Source organism: Adiantum capillus-veneris, chromosome 27 (assembly GCF_014529385.1).
Source record: "Adiantum capillus-veneris isolate H3 chromosome 27, ASM1452938v2, whole genome shotgun sequence".
Lineage (NCBI taxonomy): Eukaryota > Viridiplantae > Streptophyta > Polypodiopsida > Polypodiales > Pteridaceae > Adiantum > Adiantum capillus-veneris.
The window spans coordinates 142321896-142346699 of record NC_140957.1 but is presented as its reverse complement, the minus strand read 5'-3'; the positions used below and the strand labels follow the sequence as shown (position 1 = coordinate 142346699).

Below are 24804 nucleotides of genomic sequence, written 5' to 3'. Positions count from 1 at the left end.
ACACCGCATGTGGGAACTTCCCAGAAACAGATATGCACGCCTTGCACTTGAGTCCTCTAAACAGTTAGCCATGCAGGGAGATACATCATACATCATGCTGGTGTGGGATGACATCATGGTTTCAGGCGCATGGGTTCAGCATAGACAGATTGCCTCCCTTCCAATACTCACTGGATGCGCCCTCTCTGACTCTTACACAGTCCGAGATCACCAGGCTCATTCGCCAGGACTTGACTAAGCTAGACACCAAGAGGACATTGGATATAGCCAGCACAGGAGCTGGGCACGAAGATGGCTTTCTACAGAGAGCATCTTCTCCAGCTTAGGGAGGATGGTTTTTTGACAAGGCCCAGATACATGGACACCCACTTGTCTCATGGGATACGATGTGCTATTGGCCAGATTCGCACATCCTTACACCAACTACGGATCGAGACTGGGAGATACAGCGGAGTACCAGCAAAGGCCAAGACATGCCCCCTGTGTGACATCGAGCCTGAGACAAAGTTGCACTACACATGCCACTGCCCGTCTACTACGAGATACGAGGCCGCTTCCATTGCTTATTCAAAGAGGGCTTTGGACCATTCTCTAGAGTCATGCGGTACGAGGATCAAAGATGCCTGGGTTTGTTTTTGCTCGAGCTGCGCAAACACAGAGAGAGCCTAATGAGAGGAGAGACTCGTCAGTCTCAGAGACAGATCACAGACTTCTTTAGAGCTGCCACTGGACACCCGGAGGAGTTACTACCACAGCAAAGCTCGTCGCCTTACACCAGAGGCACACTGATCGACCGAGCGATTGAGTTGGGGAGATCCAGATGCCCACGACTGAGGAGGACTACACAGCATCGACGAAGGTTGCATCAGAGGATTCGGATCACTTTGGCTCGACATGCACGACGCCCGGTCAGACTACTGACCATGGAGGAGATTGATGAGATCCGCCAGCGACCGATGCTGGATCTCCTGTGATCTAGCTATCCCAGCTAGCTGTTTAGCCTGCTTAGTTCACACCTAGCAGTTTAGGATTCCATAGTATTTTATTTTGTCATTTTGTCATTCTGTCATTTTGTCATCTTGTTACTCTCGTTACTCTGACTTTGTATCAAATCCACCAAATTGTAACTTTTTGGTCTCATAGGTCACTTTGGCCTTTTGAAGACCTTAATACCAAGACTTTGTATCAGATCCACCACATTGTAACTTTCTGGTCTCATAGGTCACTTTGGCCTTTTGAAGACATTTGGATGCACTACGCAGTTTTGCAGAGGATAGTGGATTGTGTGTAGACCTAGGTAAAACCAAGGTTATGGTGTTTAACACCACACCGCAATGGGTCAGGAGATCAGTACCTACTTTCAAATATGGTCAGGAGATTGTGGAGTATACAGATGCAACTCACTTGGGGGTAGTCTTTACTGGGCCGAGATTTTCTTTGAGAAGAGCAGCAGAAACTAGACTAACTAGAGTTGGTGCGTCTCTGGGAGGAATGGAGAGGATGTGTTCGCAGGTTCAGTTCCAGGAACCTACGACAAAGTTATGGCTCTTTGAAACTTTGGTTGCCTCTACTATGTTATATGGGGTGCAGGTTAGGGACCTTCTGTAGGCCAAGATGGTTGGAGGCGTATGGAGAAGCCCCTGGTATCTATGATCTCTCGGCTGATTAGAGCCAAGGCTTCCGTACCGCATAATTATCATTCAAGCGGAATTAGCTGCCCCCCCTTTGGAGATTGAGGCGCTTACCAGATCAGTCTCCTTTGTACACAGTCTGTGGGATACTACCAGAGACAGATATGCCAGGGTGGCTCTAGAGTCCTCCAGACAATTAGCTCTTAATGGGGATACATCATGCTCGTATGCACAAATGGCATCATGGTTTCAGACACATGGTTTCACCATGGACAGGTTGCCTCCTTTTTGATACTCTACAGGCACCCTTGAGGTCTCTGATGCGGGTAGAGATTAATAGACTCATTCGTCACGATTTGATCCAGCTAGACGCGAGGAGGACATGGATAGAGCCGATACAAGAGTTGGGCACAAAGATGGCTTTCTATAGAGAGCATCTTCTCCACCTCACGGGGGATGGGTTTGTGATTCGACCTAGCTATATGGACACGCATCTTTCTCATGGTTTGCGTTGTGCCATTGGCCAGATACGCACGTCCTCACATCAGCTCGAGATTGAGACTGGCAGATTCAAAGGGACACCAGCAGATAGCAGGATATGCCGCCTATGCCATCTAGAGCCAGAGACAGAGGTACATTACATATGTCATTGCACAGTGTACTATGAGACACGAGGCCGTTTTCATTGTCTATTCAGAGAAGGTTTTGGGCCTCTATCAAGGGTCATGAGTTATGTGGATCAGAGATGTCTTGGGCTATATCTACTTGAGTTACAAAGGCATAGAGAAACTTTACTGAGGAGAGCTGAAGAGAGACAACCCCAGAGACAGATCACAGATTTCTTTACACTAGATATTGTACACCCAGAAGAACAGACAAAGGAGCAGCCAACAATGGAGAGGTTTGTCCGCACTACTGGCATTCTCATAGACCGAGCATTGGAGCTAGGGAGATCTAGACGACCCTGATGGAGAAGAGGAGCTACACAGTTTCGAAGGAGGCTACAGCAAAGGATTCGAGCCATACTTTTTCGTCGTCCAGAGTGCAGATGAAGATGGATCTCTATGAAGATGGATCTCTACTTCCCTCCCATATTGTCTACACATTGTACTGCTTAGTTCACACATTTTACGCCTTTCACCTTTCACACCTATCAGCTTAGTTTAGGATTCCGTAGTATTTATATTTTGTTATCCTAGTTTAATTTATTTTGTTAATCTGACTTTGTATCAGATACACCGCATTGTAACTTTCTGGTATCATAGGTCACTTTGGCCTTTTGAAGATGTTAACATTTCATTTCATTTCATCTCTCTCTCTCTCTCTCTCTCTCTCTCTCTCTCTCTCTCTCTCTCTCTCTCTCTCTCTCTCTCTCTCTCTCTCTCTCTCTCTCTCTCACACACATTAAACCTTCACTCAATTCTGTTCTCTCTTCTCTCTCTATTCATTGCATCTCTTTAAGAACCCTTGTGTACGTGCGAAGCACTCATCCGAGCTATCGCCATCAACACTTCCGCTGCACCTAGCATGTGGTTTGGACTCAGTAAAGTTTGTTCATTCTCTGCCTGTTACCGAAATGATATTTGCTTTCCACTGCATAAACTGAATAAACACCAGATGAGATACCTCAATGCATGGATTGACTCGACTCTAGAGAGATTGCCGCCACAGAGAATGAGAGTTTGAAAATTATCAACTCTCACGTGATCAGTAGAGAGAGCAAGATTTTTCTAACGTCTTGCAGAGGCCGAACTTGGCCTATGTACAACTGTGAGATCTCCTTTGTCATCCCAAAAACTAAACGACAACACTAAAATGGAAGCTGGAAGTGGTAACCGATCGGATATATAACAGCGAAACAAAACAGACAAACAGTGAAACGTGTACAAGACAATGAGGACAAGATTTGTGAATTTCCCAGGCACAAACATAACATGAGTACTATTAGTAAGCTGCAGCAACATTTGATACGATGTTAGTTTGCAATCCTTAATAAATTGAAATGTCAATTGGCTGAACAAAACCTTAGAAACATTCAATAGCTAGAGCAATCTTAGGCCAGACATAACTTAAGAATCATCAACAACTAATGTCATGAGAATTCGAAAGCATCAATAGGCATAATGCTGCTCTTCAAAACAAATATACACGAAGGAACATTGACTTTCCGAAGGAAACATCACATACTATGGCTCTGATTCCTCCAGCATTCACAAAGTATGCTGTTGATTCGCTAGAATGAAGAATAGCTCCAGCTAAATCATCAGGTAGCACACTGGGGCAAAAAAATTTACAAGTAAGCCTTAAAGGTTACGGTCACAAACCACACCACAAAAAGCATATTACAAAGCAATGCAACACGACCAAGACCACATCAAAAATTACCATTTTCCATTTTTCACCTGTACACTGCCCATAGTCCAGATAAACAATCAAAATATCCTCTTTAGAGCTTAGCAACAATACACATTGTGTATATTTTGGTACAATGATCATCCTCACATATGTATGCATTGCAAAAATATCAAGAGGGATTGCTTGGTTAATAGCTCTTATACAGTGACTCATCAAATCTTTCCACAGACACTTCACAACAGCTAATTTGTCTCTGCTAGGGATTTCAGAAAATCTGAGAGTTCGCATAAAATCACATTCACTCAAGCAAACATACATATCTACTCAACAATTATTTCGAAGCTTTATCTGATAAGCAGGATAAACAAAAGTAGAGTAAAGAAGGTGGTCATTTGTCTTTGAGAGTACTTGATATGAAGCACCTAAAGAAAGGTGTCGTGCCATAGCACGCATATAATGTGAAAATGTCTTAAAAACATATAATGTGAAAATGTCTTAAAAACTTACTTTCTATGCCTTCTGGATCAATGGAACAATTGTCACCATGTACATAGTGTGTTATGTAGCAAACATACATATCTACTCAACAATTATTTCGAAGCTTTATCTGATAAGCAGGATAAACAAAAGTAGAGTAAAGAAGGTGGTCATTTGTCTTTGAGAGTACTTGATATGAAGCACCTAAAGAAAGGTGCCGTGCCATAGCATGCATATAATGTGAAAATGTCTTAAAAACTTACTTTCTATGCCTTCTGGATCAATGGGAACAATTGTCACCATGTACATAGTGTGTTATGTGTGGGAACGGTTGCTGCCGTGTACATACCTTAACCAAGAGTTATGGCCCTGAATGCAGCGAAGTAAGTGATTGTCTGATGTAAATGATTTCTAATATGCTTTGGGAATGTTGATGGACCAAGCGCAATGTGGTTGAGCACTCGTCTCATCTCAAAAGTTTGATGCGGACAAAAATGTCCAAAAATAGCAGGTGGTATGCACGGTATGCGTGACCATGGGAAACAAGCCACACTTCATAAAAAGCAACAAAACGAAGTTTAAAGTGTAAATTGGGCTTTGGGGAATTGTTCCACAAATTCAGGGATTTTTCCCAGTTCATTTAGTATTTTAAAGGTCAAAAAGGCCATCTTTTGGGTCAAAAATTGGACAAAAAATGCATAAAATTAGTCACAAATGGCTCAAAATGCCACATCAATGACAGGTTCTTTTATGGTGTAGTGCAGTCCCGTCCTGCTTCCCTCCTATTTTCGAGCATGTGAGGCTCTTAATTAGGGTTTACTCTCCTCAAAAAGGTAAGTTAAAGTGTGTAACATAATTTTTGGTGAACCGGACGCGAAATCAATTGGGGTGAGGGTTCAAAAGCTTAATTGAAATCTTCATAAAGGCCATTCAAGCTATGGCAAATCAAGGTATGTGCTTTGATGCGAAGACAATGTAGATGTTTCAAGCCTTTGCTATGTTTATGCAGCATCAACAAGCTGCTGAAAGGAGGAAACTTTCTTCAACCAAAGCCCTTCGATCAATAGTGAAGAAAATGGATCAATTTAGTAGTAAAAATGTGTCTAAATACTTGAGGAATTATGTTAAAGAAATGGAGTTAACCAAGGTGCCTGCAGTTGACATGGCGACAAGTTTTGAGCTTGTAGTCGTTCCAGAGCTTCGAGCACATGAAAGGGAGATAAGAAGTGCACAAGGTGAAGACTGGGAAGCTTTTAAGAAAGCTCTTAAGTAAGAATATTTCATGGGGGACTCCGAACGATCAACAAAGAGAACTTTCTTGGAATGGGTTGCTCTCAGAAAGGGAACTATCCCCTATGGAGCTGTTAAAGGAGTTCGAGCGACGATATGCACAATTGTCAACAACAGAGCAGGTTACCTTGGATGCTGAGAAAGTTGAATTATTTCTACAAGCTGCAAGTACGGAAATCCAAGAGAAATTAGAGCTACTTTTGGAAGACAAGAATACTAAACAGGACTTGAAGACGGAATGGAAGGATGTCGAGGACGTAGTTTCACTTCTTGCAAAGATGCAACATAGACGGAATAAAATGGTGATAAACAATGTCACTCCTACTTCTACTAGTCCAGAGAATGTAGCCAAGCCGCCTACTATGAATCAAAGGACTGATAAGGCTTCCATGCTAGATGAGTTTGTCAAAGGTATGCACGAGATGAAACTCAAACTTGCAAGATTGGAAGAAGAACAACCATCGGGACAAAAGTTTCAAAGTAAAGAAGGTTTTGTGCACAGGTGTGTATGGTGTGATAGCATTGATCATGGTAGACAAGATTGTGACAGCTTTAATGATGCCTTGAAAAAGGACCTTATCTTTATAAAGGATGGTAAAATTCACTTGAAGGAAACAGGTTTGCGGGAAAGGAGGTATGCGCAAGCTAATGGAAGATATGGCAATTGGTCATGCCATCTCCGTAGTAGAAGCCGCTACCTATCAGCGTAACTGCAAAACGTTTCAGACCCGAAACGTTTCACCCCGAAACAGGGCGTTTCACCCTTGAGAGGAGCCTCGCTGAAACGTACGACCGAAACGCCAATTTTGGGTATATATAGTATTATATATATACATAATAGGTGTGCACAGTGCAATACATTTGCACACATTTGTGCCACCAAGATATAGACCGTTGCATAATTTCAACTGGAACAAACTGAAAGTGAGAAGCGACAAGAAATTACAACTCACAAAGTTACGAGTTACAACTAGTAACTACTTGTACATTCAAGTCTCAAGATTTCTGATTCATCGAACATTACTAGTAGAACTAAACGAAACAATGGATTGGCTAGTGAAGTTTGAACACAATGCACACAGAATGTCAAGAACACAATTCTCCATGTAAATAAGATGAAATCCAAACCATAATCTTGTCGAGACTCGACAGACTACATAGCACAAGACTGTAAAGAGTCAAGACTGGAGTGATGGTGTCAAAGCCCATACGTCAAACACAAAAAAGCTATCCCATGACAAAATGATAAGAGTAGCATGACAAAATATGCAAATCCGAGCGCTAGTGAGTCGCTCCTCTAAACTCAAAAAGAGACTACTGAGATCCATCTAACTGACTCCCCTCATCACTCTCACACTCTGAAGGAGTCGAAGTAAGTCGCCTAGTAGTAGAAGTAAGCTCTGCAACACTACGTCTAGGCCCGCGTGCTCAAGTAGCTCTCTCAGACCGAGCACTAGTAGTAGCAACAGTGGACTCCCCACGTCGACGACCTGTAGTCAAACGAGTCTGTCGTGAACCTCATCATGTCCTCACGGATGAAATCATACACATCGTCCTCAGGTGTATGTGGCTGGAGATGTGAGATGTCGGCTGCCTCAACTACAATTTGTAGATGATCCACTTGCTTTGGTAGCCAACTGACAGGGCCAGCACTATCCAATCCACCCGCCTTCTCCAATACCCGAAGATTGGCATTAACAATTGCCAACCTATCAAGATGGGGAGTATTGAGCCTACAGAAAAGTTAAAACACACCAAGTTAAGCAAAATGCACTGCAACGAACCATAGAGCGTATGAACAAAGCTAAATTCTCATTGAGAAGCTCACCTATTTCGACCTTTTGTATATATGTCTCCCATTATGCTCCATAGCCTCTCCGCACCGGATGAGCTCACCTCTTGGGAGAGGACCTGCAAAGCCAAAGACTGCAACATGGGTGTCAAACCCCCAAATTTTTCCCACCATGAACCTGGAAGTGCTTGGTTTTCAACATCTTTGGCAATTGCACGAGAAAAATATCCCCTGCCACCTATATGTATAATTTCTCACAAGAATCAAGACACAATTTGCAAGCTCTGAAGACTTTAGAATATGCTCTTTATGATTGTGCTTTGAAGACTTTAGAATATGCTCTTTATGATTGTGCTTTGAAGCCTTATACCTATAGACTTTAGAGATCTTTACCTCTATACTCCAAAAGATCCTCTTCTAGTCGATTGTGCGCATGACCATTGTTTCAATAGATTCTCTCCACATATTCATTCCATCGGGTCAAAAGCACACGATCGGATCTTTGAGTCTCACTTCTCCAAGCCGGATGTAGCATGTGGGCTACACAATGTATAGGACGACGAAACCAACTCCATCGTACATCAAATATGTCAAGCATGATGCTTACCCTACATGTCACAAGTTCACATAATCACTTGTGAACTACGATATGTATAATGCCATAAGAGTTAAGACTTGAAAGAAAGATAATTATTTCAAAAACCTTACCTATCTGAGCTCAATGACATGCAATCACATATGGCTACCCTCAACTTTGTCATGAACTCGTAGAGGAGACCGAGGGTGGATCCCAACTATCACATAAGCGTAAAACGCTAACAATCCGTTGAAGAGCTACTTGAAGGCCATCAATCTCCCTCCAAAACGTGTTGTTACAAATCACCCCATCAAGGATCGCCACAGCAGCAAGATTGGTGCAATCTGCCCAATTTAACCACCTTTCATCTACCACCATACGACGCAAGTCATCTTTATATTTAATCAAGTTGTACATAAAACAATGTATATTTGAGCTTCACATAAGTCTAAAAAAAGGGCATTCAAAGAATAGGAAACCTTTGAGAAGCTCACCGGCACAAGACAATAAAGATGTAGCAAAATCGGGTCTTTGCCAGCTTTTTGAGAGCCCATTTGCAATGGGCAATGAACAACCCTAGAGCAAATGATGTTCGATGAACGAAGTTAATAAGCTGTAGAGCTTTATCAACTAGTGTAGTCACCCATGGTAATGCACCACAATCTTCCATCATAAGATCAATGGAGTGTGCTGCACACGGACTCCATACTATGTGTGGTATGCAGCTTCGACCATTTCGCCCATAAGCTTGCAATTGCTTGCATTGTCTGTTACGACTTGCACCACATGCTGTGGCCCAACCTCCTGGATAGCATCTCGAATGTGCTGAAAAATAAGCTCTCCTGCACATTTGAGATTTGAATCTTGTAAGTTACAACTTGTAAGAAACACTTCACTTTGAACTATGATGGTCTATGCTTTGATTTCCAAGAGACAAGAAATAAGGATAAGAAACATACCAATGATTCGTATGCAAGCTTCTGACACATCAATGGCTCTCAAAAATGTTGTGCCGGTACAACAAGAGACGAGGATGTTGAGTAAGTGACGCTTTCGCACATCTTTCCAGCCATCCGATATCATAGTGCAGCATATACTGCCCAAGAATCTCTATGACCCTGCGATTGCTCATGAACCATGTCTACTTGACGTCTCAATCTGCTAGTGCGAAGTGCCTCAGATCCAGCAGGAGTAATTGGCGCTCCCGCAGCTGCAGCCATTGAGATAGCATTCACAAATCTTTTGTAGGCCCCTATGCGTGCAGCATGAAATGCAATGTTGCATTGGTTAAAAAAACGCTACTCGGCAATTTCTGCTGCCTTCTTCAAGCTAGGAGCCAAAACATCATGCAATGTAGAAGAGCGCCCAGATGTTCGATCCCTCTTCTTATGCGTACCTATTCCAAGTTGTCCCACTTCGGATTGAGGAGTTGTCTATGTGGCGCTAATAGGAGGAGCAGCGTGACTAGTATCCATGTCTTGAGTGCTAGCTTCTGTAGCATCTCCTGCATTACTATCTTCCACACTAGCACTAACATTTGGAGCACGACAGGTGGAAGAGATATTTGGAGTCGAGGCTCGTGGAGTACTAGATGTAGTAGGGATATTTGGAGTCGAGGCTCGTGGAGTACTAGAAGTAGCAGCCACCATAGGTTGTAAGGTGCAGCGGAATGTGAATGTTGAAACTTTGCTCAAGATGAGTGCTCCGAACTGTGCTCAAGGGTTCCTTTTACTTATGGAAGGGAGAGCCTTCCGTTCTTTAATGAGAGAGTGCAATGGACACAAACAAAGTGAATGGACACTGTGAATGAAGGTGCTGAGACTGAGAGAGAGAGAGAGAGAGAGAGAGAGAGAGAGAGAAGAGAATATGACACCAGAGACATTGTAAAACCCTCCTCCAAGGGCCCCACTCTCTATGGCGAGAGTGGTCTACTATTAATTGCAGAAATCTCTACAATGCTTGGACTTGCCGACGATGTCGACGACGAGACGGGCTGAAATCTGTAAATCTTTATCTGCTGAATTCTGACTCTATGTCAGTGACGATGTCGATGACGACGGTACCACGATGACGCGCTGAAAACGCAGAAGCTGAAATCTGCGTTTTCGGGGCTGAATCTGCAAAACGCTAGCTTTCTGCTGTGAGCAAAAACGCTAGGGCATCTGGGGGTTCTGCTGAGAAGTTACCTGTTGAGCGAGTGCTCCTGCTGCCTCTTTTGCCAGAAAGTGCTAGCGCTAGGTTTCTACTTATACAAGCTTAGTAAATTTGCCCTACCTACTTTCCAACAAAAGTCACTTAAAAGTAATAAGTGAAAAATGTCAAAAATAGGGAAAATAGGTCTATGCATTGTAAAAATGCTCCTGATGGGTTTTGATGGAAATCTGATGGTCATGCTGTGTGCAACCAGAGGATATGCATCTAGTCTAAGTGTCTGGACATGCACGGTCCGTGAACAGACTAACAAAAGTACCAGATCACTTCCTGTTCTAGACTGACTTGACTGAATTGAACCCTGGTCATGCTGTAGCTTGTCCACGGACACATAGGGTTGGATGTGTCACGTGACATCCCCTCCTTTTCAAAGTGAGGTATTGGTACCGAACTGTATGGCGTCGAGGGAGATCGCCAATAACATCGGAATCCTGGAAAGGACTCTTCTCCGGCCCACTCTGATGTGTGCGTCGTGCGATACTTGAACTTCATAAAGGTCTACAATGCCTCCTTCTTTGGGCCGCGCCGAAAGCAGCACAGTCTTTTGTGGTCCCTTCAATGGTTCCACTTCGTCTAGAGTCATGCGTCTAAAATTCCTGAAACCACTTCCAACACAAAAACATGAACATACTCATTCCATGTAAAATGACGAAAAAAAAATCTAATCTTCTTAAAAGACTGTGCATGCAATGTAGATGAACAAATAGACGGAGTGCCAAACCGTTCACCACACACACGCAAACAATGAGATCTAATCTTGTCTTGCTGATCTATCAATCAACTGTGGCAATTCACAACGAAAATGCCCATGCTTGGTGCTCATACTTTCTTGTGCTATTTCTACAACTGTGTCGTGCCAAGGAAGAGACATGGAATAAGACTTCCTTGAATGCATATTTTCATCTTTTCATGAATAATCCACATACATCCATGCTCATTCATGAGTGGAACGTGCTCAACGTACAAGATGTCATGCCTAGGAAAAGGGATCACATAAAGACACTGACTAAAATACAGGAAACGATCACGAATGAAACACTCGAACAATGCGTGCTGACGAATCATTCGAACACATAGTACTTCCTGTAAGGGTTCTTTGGACCTAGGCTCGAGAGCCGAGATCGGTTCTTCGTGATTGATCGAATCTGCAATGACGTTAGCTTCACTAGAGAAAGTATCAACTAACACATCATCCTTGTGAACAATCACATCATCTTCATGCAAATCGTCATGCTTGTGAGAAACCACATCTTGATCATGCAAATCATCATGCTTGTCCTTATCATCCAAATCATCATGCTTGTCCTTATCATCCAAATCATCATGTTCATCATTATCATGCAATTCATCATGCTTATCATCATGGAAATCCTGCATGACATGCTTTGGAGAAGAAGAGGCTGAGAGAATCTCCTTTTCCTGATTTTGTGCAAACTGCGCCTGCACAATAGAAAAAAGTCGCAAGAACTCTTTCATGAGTTGGTCGCTCTTTTCTTTTCTTGCTTTGTTCGCACGATCAAATTTGGCTTGACTTTCTTTGACTTCCAAGTCGTAGTTACGCTCTATGGTTGCCACTCTTTCTTCGTAGTAACGATCTATGGCTGCCCTTCTTTCTTCGTAGTCACGATCTATGGCTGCCCTTCTGTCTTCATGTTCTAACTTCCTGTCCAGAAACAACTGCGGCAACTCCGTCATAGGAGTTAGGGCAATCCTTGGCGTAGATGGGGAAGGGGGAGGGTCGGGAAAACCTCCTGGTGGGGAAAATTCTTCTTCGCCTCTCTCATGCTCATCACTTCCAAGCAAAGTATCCATTCCGCTTGGAGTAATGACCATCCATTGAAGTCTTGGGTTCTTGTGGGTTCTTGTGGTCTTGGGTTCTTAAGTTCACGAGGAACTTGGGTTCTTGGGGATCTTGAGTTCTTGGGTCTTGGGGGTCTTGGGGGTCTTAAAGTTCTTGAGGTTCTTGAGGGTCTTGGGGTTCTTGAGGGTCTTGAGATTCTTGAGGTTCTTCTTTCGCTTGCAATCTGTGTTAAAGAAGGATCTTCTCTTCACCCGAGTTCTGCTCTTTCTGCGGGCGCACCCCTTGGCGGCCTTGCGCTCACACCAAGGTTGCTTTTTCCCACCTCACATCGATTGGCCAACCGCTAAGTGCACGGTCCGCTCTCAATGAGTGAAAAGAGGCACAAGGGGAGGCTAGACAAGCCCTTCTTTCTTGGGTTTCCTGTCACTCTTCAAAAACACGATTAGGAATCGACGCGCCCAAGTGAACTTTGGTTCGTGCGACCGCAACAAGCAAAAAAAAATTCTTGTGGTTCTTTCCTTGAGTGATACAGAACACTGCCAAAGCTCTGATACCAATGTAAGGTGCAGTGGAATGTGAATGTTGAAACTTTGCTCAAGATGAGTGCTCCGAACTATGCTCAAGGGTTCCTTATACTTATGGAAGGGAGAGCCTTCCGTTCTTTAATGAGAGAGTGCAATGGACACAAACAAAGTGAATGGACACTGTGAATGAAGGTGCTGAGACTGAGAGAGAGAGAGAGAGAGAAGAGAATACGACACCAGAGACGTTGTAAAACCCTCCTCCAAGGGCCCCACTCTCTATGGCGAGAGCGGTCTACTGTTGATTGCACAAATCTCTACAATGCTTGGACTTGCCGACGATGTCAACGACGATGAGGACGACGACGAGACGGGCTGAAATCTGCAAATGCTAAGGGCTGAAATCTACAAATCTTTATCTGTTGAATTCTGACTCTATGTCGATGACGATGGTACGACGAGGACGCGCTGAAAACGCAGATGCTGAAATCTGTGTTTTCCGGGCTGAATCTGCAAACTTCGCGGGATCTGACCCTGCGGCGAGAAACTGTTGCGGGAAGGTGAGATCTGCGAGGTTCGGGGGTTCTACTGCGATGTCTGACTGCTGAAAACTGAAAACGCTGGTTCTAGGGCTGAATTTGTCGTGATGGAATTGCAAAACGCCGAGGCTAATCTGCAAACCAAAAACGCTAGGGCTGATTTTGGTTCTTGCGGTGGAAATCTGCTACGCGAGGAATCTATTGTCTTCTGTGGGAGGATCTGCTAACGCTAGGGCTGATCTGCTGTCTGCTGTCGCCAGGAATCTGCAAGATCAAAAACGCTAGCTGATTTGGTCCAAAAACGCTAGTTTTCTGCTGTAAGCAAAAACGCTAGGGCATCTGGGGTTCTGCTGAGAAGTTGCCTGTTGAGCGGGTGCTCTTGCTGCCTCTTCTGTCAGAAAGTGCTAGCGCTAAGCTTAGTAAATTTGCCCTACCTACTTTCCAACAAAAGTCACTTAAAAGTAATAAGTGAAAAATGTCAAAAATAGGGAAAATAGGTCTATCCACTATAAAAATGCTCCTGATGGGTTCTGATGGAAATCTGATGGTCATGTTGTGTGCAACCAGAGGATATGCATCTACTCTAAGTGCCTGGACATGTCCGGTCTGCGAACAGACTCACGAAAGTGCCAGATCACTTCCTATTCTAGACTGACTTGACTTAACTGAACCTTGGTCATACCGTAGCTTGTCCACGGACACATAGGGTTGGATGTGTCACGTGACATAGGCAAGGGAGGGTTTTGAGCAGCCAATTTACCTTTTTCATTTTGAACTTTCTTTAAGAGGGCCTTTTCATCTATTGGGGGCTCAAGAGAGGGCATGACAATACTGGTGTACTTTGCCCGCTCACCCCCAAAAGAAAGCCACAACTTTTCGGAGACAGATTTGCATGCATCTCTCCCTTTGCTTCCGATCCAAGCGTAATGGGCTTTCAAGCAGGTCACACCTCCTGTGAGCACATCCCCACACAGCTTACATACAACCCTGGCGAGAGCTAGATTTGTGATATTTGGAAATGAAAATTGTAGACTCCCATGGATCCCTCTCAATTACTGGCTACCTGATCTGTCCTCTCACCATGATCGAAGATTTTCAGCCCTGCAAATTTTGATACATGTAACACATCTGAGAAAATTGACCAATAAAGATTATAGTCGCGACTCACATTGCCAATTTCAAGATTCATCAAGAAACAAAGTAGTGTACTGCAATCTCTCTCTCTCTCTCTCTCTCTCTCTCTCTCTCTCTCTCTCTCTCTCTCTCTCTCTCTCTCTCTCTCTCTCTCTCTCTCTGCAAGCACAAATCTCCGAGTCAGACTCCAGAGCAACAGAGACTCGAGAGTCGAGAACATGTGTGGGACGTGACATTTGGCTCTCTCTCTCTCTCTCTCTCTCTCTCTCTCTCTCTCTCTCTCTCTCTCTCTCTCTCTCTCTCTCTCTCTCTCTCTCTCTCTTTGGAAAAAGTCAGGGCTGTATATTACTGAGTACAATATAGCCCCCAGCAGATGCCAAAATAGCCTATCACGTGGGGTGTACAAGCTGAATGTAAGGAGGAGAGCCACTATAGTGACTACTCGACTTGAACAATCTCATGGTGGCTGGTGTGAGGAATGTAGGAGAAACCACTGAGGAGGGGCATAATGCCAAGTAATCTGACCACCTGTCAGTGTGAAGAAGGGTGGTGATCTTGCCCAACGCCGAAGAAAGGCAAATCGACGAGCCTCGGCTGCTCTAGATGTACCGGAGGACGAATCCCACTGCCAAATCAGGGTGTGAATGATGTCCAGCCAAATGGCAGTGAGGATATCCTGAAGGAGCTGTGGAGCCGCACTGAGAATGTGAAGACAACGAGCTCTCCAAATATTCCATAGTGTAATACTAGTGATGACTGAGAAAACTGCATCACGTGTCTGAGTATCCCCTTGCCAAGCAATCTGTGGTATCATAGCCAAAGTCCCTCGCCGATAACCAGTCGAGGTAAGCATGAAGGCTGGATCTGAGGCTGAGCCCTCATAGAAAAGATGCGGGGCCGGGCATCGGCATCAACCATGAGACAGATCCCAAAGTAAGGAAACCATGATGAACACCTGTTATGCTGAGTAGAGAGCAAACTGCAAGCCACACTACATGTGAAGCTGAGCATGACCAAAGACAGTGAGCAGGTGATTCAAGGTGGCGAAAAGGACAGCGAGTACATAACGGATCATGACCCATAGTAGCTAGCCAAGTCCCAACTGGTAGTCCCTCATGAGCAATCATCCACATGAAGAAGGAAATACGACGAGCAACATGTAAATCCCAGATGGCGAACCAAAACTGCTGCAGATAGGCATGAGAGAGGCCTGAATGTAACCAGAAACGCATACGAGTGGGCTGTTGTGGTTGTTGTCTCAGCAATGCTAACCTTCCAATCTTGACAGTGATATTATCCAGGATGCATCGATCCATGACAAAGCCTGTCTGAGAAGTATGAATAATATCTGGTAAAAACGGCCGCAAGCGATGAGTGAGCAGTAACGCTAATATCTTATAGACCGAAGGGAGTAGGGTAATAGGTCTCCACTGACGGAGCTGAGTGGTGTCACCCCCCTTCGGAATAAGAGATATGAGACCAGAACAAAGATCCGGATGCATATATCCTGATGCAAAGATATCCTGACAACCGCTAAGCAGTGGTAAATGCAATACATCCCAATATGTCAAAAAGAAGGCTCTAGTGAGGCCATCCTCCCCTAGACAAGAAGATGGATCAAGACTCTCTATAGCAGCATGAAGTTCTGTAAGTGTGAAGGGTGCCAACAAGATCTCTGCCATAGTGTCTGTACAACGATGTTGAGTGTGCTGCCAGATCTGCTCACGTGCAAGTAAAACCTCAGGAGTGCATACATCAGCAGTGAACACTGTCTCAAAATAATCTGCAGACATATCAAGAATAACATCAAGATGCATATGTAGCGTCCCCTGAGCATCGCACAAAGTCCGCAGGGTTGTGCCAAGAGGGCGTTCTTTATGCACTGCGAAGAAGTCTTTATTCATTCGATCAGCTTTAGCTATCCAATGAGATACTGAAGCATGATGAGTGAACTCAGACCTAGCCTCCTGTACGCGACGTATCTCTTCTGTGAGCTCAGTCTGTCTAGCAACGAGATAAGCATCCTGAGGCCACTCCTCAAGCAAGCGTTGAGTAAAACCAAGAGGGATGTGAAGATCAGACTCGCGAACTCTCAACTGACGATGAATAATAGCAGTCTGGTCACGACAGTAAATACTAGACTGAGTAATGCAATGAGCAAGAAACTCTCCAGGGGGTCCACAATAAGAAGCATCCTTGGACCATAAGTCGCAAATCTGCTGCTGCAATACTGGAGTGGTGAGAACACTGTCAGGGATGCGGCAGCCTCGTCTCTGTGCAGAGGATCTAGTGAAGGAGATAAACAATGAGGTGGGTAAATGATCTGAGAGGCTGGTCCCTCTCCATATAGTAGTAAATCCGCCTAGAGCTGCTACCAAAGGGCCAATGTAAAAACGATCAAGTCGCTCTAATAATCTCCCCTACTGTCTCTGAAATCCCCAAGAGAAATGAAGTGTAGCAGGGTGGTGACCAAAAGAGGGTATGTGTCAGGCGTCAACACCTTGAATAGCGAGAAGAAATCGATCCCAAGCTGGCTGCTCATCGGGAGAAATGGATGATAGAATGGGAGGTGTGATGGCTCGCCAATCAGAGTCACTCTCAACGTTGTTGACGTCACCTCCAACAACCCAAGAGTCTACAGCAGGTAGAACAGCAGCCAAGGAGGTCCAAAAATTAGCCCTTTCCCAAGGGGTAGTGGGTGCATAGACTGACATAAAACCAATGACTGATTCCCGGATCCGAATAGAGACATAAACTGCTCTGCCAGCGACAAGTGTGCCATGCTGCTGAACTGAGGCTAAGTAACGTGGTCCCACTAAGATGCAAACACCGCAACTCTGTCCATGAAGGCCCAGAGCAGGCTCCCAAAAAGTGCGAGCACCCGAGGGCATGAGATTGCCAAAAGGAGTGGCAATCTTATGCTCCTGTACCAGTAGTATATCCACAGTGCCTACTACATGAGTGTGTAAATCTCTGCGAAGTGACCTGTCTGTTGAGAGAGAGAGAGAGAGAGAGAGAGAGAGAGAGAGAGCAATTGAAGCATTATCCATACCATTGAGCACTCACAGGGAGTCGCAGCCAGCCGTCAACGCTCGCAGAATCGGAACGGTCGCGACTCCTTAAAATTTACTAGACAAGGCTCACGGCGCCCCGCAGCCTTAGATTAGCCTAACAATGCGATTTCCGCAAAAAGCCCCAAATTTTTAGGCGTTTCACTGATGGTGTTTCACCCGCACACCAAAACGTTTCACGCATTTCAGTCGTTTCACGTTTCACTCATGCCGAAACGCGTTTCACGGTTTTGTTGTTTGGGTTTCAGGGATACTGCTGAGCTGGCAATATTCTGTTGTATGACTTTATGTACTGGAATTCCCCATAATGAAAATGATACTGATTGATTTGTACTTGACTTGTTTGAGTACGGGAACTGATAGACGAAATAACTGCAGCATTTCGGTTTGATAAATCTCTATAGACATGATTGTAATAAGGATTAGACAATCGGGCATCTGAGAGGTCCCAACGGGATCTAGATGCGATTGCTAAATACGTTGCCGATTAATCATGTTCTAAGATTGGAATGATTGTTAAATGTGATTTGTCATGTGATGTCCTGTGATGTCAAGTAATGTTCTTTGATGTGACTGTCGATTGGTACATGTGCTAGATGTGTTGTTCCTAGTGCCTTGGTACTAACAGTCAGTGTCTGCTAAGACAGTTTATGGCCTCTGTCTGTTTTGCAGGAGTACCTATGGGGCAAAGATTGAATATATCACAGAGAAAGGGTTAAAACATGTTGAAGATGTTTGTGAAGAGTATGATGGTCTTTGGTCATATGCAACTCATTGGCTAATAAAGGGAAAGTCACTAAAGAAAAGCTTTATCAAACAGGCAATAGTGTACATCGAACAACAAGATGGGATGATCCAGTCGACTCATTATCACTGCATGCCTATATTGCCAAAAGTCAAAATAATGAAGCGATTGTAGAAGAAAAACGCAGGCGTGATAATGGGGATGAAGGACATTCAAAGCAAACTACAAGAAGTGGAGGAAGAAAGGATTCGACACCTTCTCAAGTGTAAGGTGCAGCAAATGATTGTTTGCGCTTTGCTCAAGATGAGTGCTCCGAATTGTGCTCAAGGTTCCTTTTGTTCTTATGGAAGGTAGAGCCTTCCGTTCTTAATGAGAGAATGCTATGATCACAAACAAAGTGAATGGACACTGTGCATGCAAGTGTATGAGACTGAGAGATAGAGAGAGAAGAGAGATATGACACCAGAGACGTTGTAAAACCCTCCTCCGAAGGCCCCACTCTCGTCGGCGAGAGTGGTCTACTTATTGATTGCACAAAGTGGTACAATGACGATGCATGTGACTGATGCAACTTGGGACTATGTCGGTGACGACGACGGTGACGACGTTGACTTCTTAAGGGCTGAAATCTGCGACCTTCTATCTGCTGTCCATAAAAACGCTATGGCTGAAAATCTGGGACTGATTTCGGTGCCTGAAAATGACTGTTTTGGCTGCGTTTTTGAGGGCTGAAATAGGGATCTTCTGCATGAATCTAAGGCTGAATCTTGCTCATACTTTCATGTGCTCGTTCGGAAACTGTGTCATGCCAAGGAAGAGACATGGAATGTGACTTCTTGACATACATACTTTTCAGCTTTTCATGAAAAATCCGCATACATTCGTGCTCATCCATGAGAGAAACGTGCTCAACATACAAATGTCATGCCTAGGAAAAGGGATCACATAACGATGCTGACTAAAATACAGGAAACGATCACGAATGAAACACTCGAACAATGCATGCGTATCAATCGCACGAACACATAATACTTACTGTGAGGGTTCTTTGGACCTAGGCTCGAGAGCCAAGATCGATCCTGCGTGACTGATTGAATCTGTGACGAGGTTAGCTTTGCTAGAAAAAGCATCAACTAGCACATCATCCTGGTGAACCATCACATCTTCTGCATGCAACTCATCATGCTTGTGAGAAATCACATCTTGATCATGCAAATCATCATGCTTATCTTTGTCATCCAAATCATCATGCCAATCATTATCATTCAAATCATCATGCTTCTCATAATCATGCAAATCTTGTGTGTCATGCTTGGGAGAAGAAGAGACTGAGAGAGTCTCCTTTTCCCGAATCCTTTCAATCTTGTCCTGCATATTAGCAATGAGAGATGGAGAATGAACAATGTCCTCTCCATGAATGACAATAGGAGAATCACTTTTGGCATTGAGAGTGAAAGTGTTAGCCTCAAAATCAATGAGAGCGTTATTATCACGAAACCATCGAATGCCCAAAACCATATCACATCCTGAGAGAGGAGAAACAACAAATCGTCTAGTGAAGGCAGCTTGTTGAATTGCAAACAACACATCAAGGCACTCCTCCGTGATGAGAGCGTCCATATCGGGAACAAAGCCAGAGACCTCGATAGGAGATTTCGGACTAACTTCGAGGCGGGCTCTCTCAACAAGAGAGGGACTGATCACATCATGCATACTACCTGGGTCAAACAATATGCCAAAACGCTGCCCCGACGTACGACCATAACATTTAATGAGAGAATCATCAATGGGAGGGTCATGAGAAACTTGGGGCACACTCGTGTTATCATTAATTGCATTGACAAAGAAAGTGGGTTCTGTGGATTCTTTAGATTCATTCGATTCAAGCTTAGGACATGTTCTTTTTATGTGACCCTTAATGTGACAATGAAAACAACGACCTTCCTTAGAATAAGTGCTTTGCTCTTCCAACGTGATGTATCCTCCTACAATTCCTTGTGCTACCTTTTCATCTAGAGTAAGCTTAGGTTTAGAAATTGTGTTAGCCTTACCCTTAGATTCATTGGAAGAATTCTTTTCTGAGAGATTGTTGGAAGATTGGTTAGAAGAGTTACCATTCTTACCATTCCTACCGTTCTTACCGTTCTGAGGATTCTGAGAAGTCTGCGAGGTACTTGTGGAAGTCTTGTTCTCCTTAGGCTTTCCCTTGTTGTGCTTCATCTCCTGTGCGAGAGCAATCGCTACCGCCTTGTTGAGATCGATTGGATCGAGCACCTCGACATCGTACTTGATATACTCGTCCAATCCATAAAGGAATGCCTCTTTGCGTTCATCATCGGACTTGCGTAATTGGGTACCTAGCTGCAAGACACGATTAGAAAAAGACATAACCGACATACCATTTTGCTTGAGAGCGCGCCAATCGTCCTTCAATCGTGCAAGGTACTGAGGTGGCATAAACCGCGCCTTGAGCTTGTCTTGGAAATCAGCCCAACTAAAAGAGGGGCGTGAATTCGTCGGCTTCCTCTAGGTGCGCGGCAAGCTGTGCCTCTTGCCATGCGTGATACCAATTTATGGCATCACCGGCAAGGATACATAGCTGCCGTCAAAACTTTGGTATTGCCTGTTTTCTTAGTTGTTGCAAAATAAGCATTAAATTGATGCAACCAAGAATGAATAACCGTAGCATCCATCTTACCGTCATACTTACTGAAAGTCAACTTCTCTGTGATCGGGTTGTTGGAATCCGTATCGTGGCTTGCGCCACTTGATGAACTCCCACGATCCTTGGGTGGTTCGGATTTCTAGGCAAGTACCTGTCGAACCAATTCTTGAGTTCGTAGTTCTCTTTGAGCCTCTCGCTCGATCTCCAAGGCCGTGCTTCGTGCTGCCGCTTTCTCCTTTCTTAGTTCTTTTCTTTCTTTCCGTGCGTCGCGTTCGCGTTCTAAAGCAATGCGATTGTCTTCTTGTTGTGCGGAAAGTCTTGCATTTCTTTCGTCGCGCTCACGGTCCTTAGCTGCTTGTTCTGCGGCAAGTCTTGCGTTTCTTTCGTCGCGCTCACGGTCCTTAGCTTCTTGTTGTGCGGCAATTCTTGCGTTTCTTTCGTCGCGCTCGCGGTCCTTAGCTTCTTGTTGTTCTGCTTTGCTTGCGAGTTGTGCCAAGTTCTACTCTTTTCCGCGGACGCACCCCTTGGCGGCCTTGCGCTCACACCAAGGTTGCTTTTTCCCACCTCACGTCGATTGGCCGGCCGCTAAGTGCACAGTCCGCTCTCAATGAGTGAAAAGAGACAAGGGGAGACTAAACAAGCCCTTCTTTCTTGGGATTCCTATCTCTCTTCAAAAAACACGATTAGGAATCAACACGCCCAAGCGAACTTGGGTTCGTGCGACCTCAACAAGCAAAAAAAATTCTTGTGATTCTTGTGGTTCTTTCCTTGAGTGATATAGAACACTGCCAAAGCTCTGATACCAATGTAAGGAGCAGTGGAATGATTGTTTGCGCTTTGCTCAAGATGAGTGCTCCGAACTGTACTCAAGGTTTCTTTTGTTCTTATGGAAGGTAGAGCCTTCCGTTCTTAATGAGAGAATGCTATGATCACAAACAAAGTGAATGGACACTATGCGTGCAAGTGTATGAGACTGAGAGATAGAGAGAGAAGAGAGATACACACCAGAGACGTAAAACCCTCCTTCGAAGGCCCCACTCTCGTCGGCGAGAGTGGTCTACTTATTGATTGCACAAGGTGATACAATGACGATGCATGTGACTGATGCAACTTGGGACTATGTCGGTGACGACGATGATGACGACGTTGACGATTTAAGGGCTGAAATCTGCGACCTTCTATCTGCTGTCCATAAAAACGCTATGGCTGAAAATCTAGGACTGATTTCGGTGCCTGAAAATGACTGTTTTGGCTGCGTTTTTGAGGGCTGAAATAGGGATCTTCTGCATGAATCTAGGGCTGAATCTGCTGCTGTATGGAATGCTGAAAACACTGAACCATCTGCTGCCAAGAAGGGCTGAAAATGGAAAACGCTGGGCTGCTTGTAGCGCTGGTGAAAACGCTAGGGCTGTTGTAGCGTTAGTAAAAACGCTGCCCATCTGGGGGTGCTGGAGATGATAGTAATGCTGAAAACGCCATGGAACTGTGGCGATGGGAGGAAACTAAAAACGCTAGGCTTAGGGGGATTCTGGGCTCGCCAAGGAACTTGGAGAGGTCTTGCTGAGAGAGAAGGGGTACCTGCTGCCTGAGGACCTGTTGTGCTCCTTGCTCATCTGCCAAAGAATGCTAGCTTTGGTTTGCTTATATATTTTCTTACCCAAATTGCCCTAGCTACTTTTGTTGGGAAGTCACTTAAAAATAATAAGTGAAAAATGTCAAAAATATGGAAAATAGGCTAAATGCACTGGAAAAATCCCCTAACTGAATCTGATGGATTCTGAAGGGAATACTGATGATCATGCTGTGTGCAACTAGAGGATATGCATCTGCACTAAGTGTCTGGACATGCACGGTCTAAGAATAGACTCACAAAAGTGCCAGATCACTTCTAATCTAGACTAACTTGACTGAACTGAACCCTGATCATGCTGTAGCTTGTCCACGGACACATAGGGTTGGATGTGTCACGTGACATCAAGAGGCTTCACCATCACAAGTGCCTTCTCCGCCTGAAGTGCCTATGGAGAAAGCATCAACAAAAAAGAAGAAAGCAAGAAAAACCTAAAGCAAAGGGCCTTGCTTACAAATTACAATCAGACATAGAAGCTGCTACAAACTTGAAGGAGGTATTGGAAGAAAGGATCTTGAATAGCAAGGTTGAATTTACATTGGCTGAAGTCCTTGCATTAAGCATGAGTTCCATGAGGAGATCATTGACATCATAAAGAGAAAAAGGCAAACTCTAACAGAATCAAGAACTTCATTATTACAAGGTGAAGAAGAGACATTAAACACAAGGGATACATGTTCAAACAAACCAATCTGAAGATGATAGTGTGGTTGGGTGCTTTCAGCCTTCTAGAAAAGCAAAGCATGTTCAATTTGTGGATGATGATGATGAAGATAAAGCCACTCATTGAAGCCACTACTCTAAAAGCCATTGGGCAAGAGCTACAATAGAAACCTTGGTGAAGGTGGGTGACCTTGAGGAGCCATATGTTGCATTGATAAATCGCGGCTCAATCTAATAACCAAAAGCCTCTTTATGAAGGGCAAGTGGCCAATAGATACAGACCATGGTTGGATGCTTAGAGCAACAAATAACTTACCAAGAGATCTCTATGGAGCTTGTCCAAATGTGAAGGTGACAATAGGGAACGTAAAAGATGAGCAAAACTTAGCAGGAGATGTCAACTTATCCTCTTATCCTTGGACAGCCATATATCATAGCTTATGCAAGGATAAGGAGTAGAGATGGAAAGCAAGCTGTCCAATTTCTCACTGTTTGTCTGGATCATGAGAGGAATCTTAGAGCAGCAAATAACTTACCAGGAGATCTCTATGGAGCTTGTCCAAATGTGAAGGTGACAATAGGGAACGTAAAAGATGAGCAAAACTTAGCAGGAGATGCCAACTTATCCTCTTATCCTTGGACAGCCATATATCATAGCTTATGCAAGGATAAGGAGTAGAGATGGAAAGCAAGCTGTCCAATTTCTCACTGTTTGTCTGGATCATGAGAGGAATCATGACAACCTTAGGGATCATCCACTACCAAAGGTAAGCAAAGAATTCAAGGATTACAAGGAGATGAGGGTCTTGGGGAGATACCATTGTAAAGCGAGATTGCTATGGTACTGCAAGAGAGAGGTTCTCGCTCGATACAAAAGGGCAAGATGCTCTCTCTAAAGGTTTTCTTGGGTTATCAAAGCATGGATCAATGTATTTTACAAAGATTAAGGACATCAAAAACGGTGAGGTGTACATAATGTACAAAAAAGTAGAAGAAGAATGGTTTTCTAAAAGATAATGAGTGTATTTTAGGTATCTTTAAACAGGTTTCTTTCGTAGATACTATGGATCAGCTTAGGAGTATAATGGATTCCAATAAGTCACGTCAAAACCAGACTCTTGAAGTTCTCTAGAGATGCTTAAAGAGATTGAAGCTTTTGAAGAAGAAAAATGGTCTATAGCAATCAGTGGCAAAGAAGGTAAAACAAGTGGCCTTACCTCTACCACCAGATTGTAGAGAGGAGATGAAACAAGCTTCTTTGCAACCAAATCTCATGGATCTAAGAAAGATTGGCAGGAGTTTACAAAGGAATCTTTTAAAGAAATGAAGGTTGCCTACGACGATTTTCTGACCAAAGAAGAAATGAAATGCTTCAAAAGTTTGCTTTCAAGACATGTGAGGCTTTTGCTTTTCAGCCACATGAAATAGCATGTGTCAATCCTAGTGTTGTCACTCCTATGGTGATTCTTACTATGCCTCGTGTACCTTGGAATCTACGGCCAATACCAGTTCCAAAAGCTCATTTGCCAAAGTTGATAGAGCTATCGAATGAAAAGATTATCATGGGTATATTGGAACCTTCATGTGCACCATATTCAAATAGGTGGTTCACACTGCCCAAGATGAATGGAGCCTTGCGTTTCATTCAGAATATGTAGCCCGTAAATAAGGTTACCATCAGGAATGTGGATACAAGACCAAT

At 44.0% G+C, this 24804-nt stretch overlaps 1 protein-coding gene and 1 pseudogene across 1 annotated transcript in view; both read right to left on the bottom strand.

Moving 5' to 3' along the window:
• The window catches only part of LOC147422863 (uncharacterized), a 45807-nt gene that overhangs the window by 12901 nt on the left and 8102 nt on the right, over positions 1–24804 (bottom strand). The window contains exon 2 of the mRNA XM_086503702.1: positions 3819–3906. Within this exon, the coding sequence (XP_086359828.1) occupies positions 3819–3841 (23 nt within the window). The 5' untranslated portion in view covers positions 3842–3906. The remainder of the gene's footprint in view (positions 1–3818; positions 3907–24804) is intronic.
• LOC147422864 (uncharacterized) lies at positions 7068–9357 on the bottom strand (annotated as a pseudogene).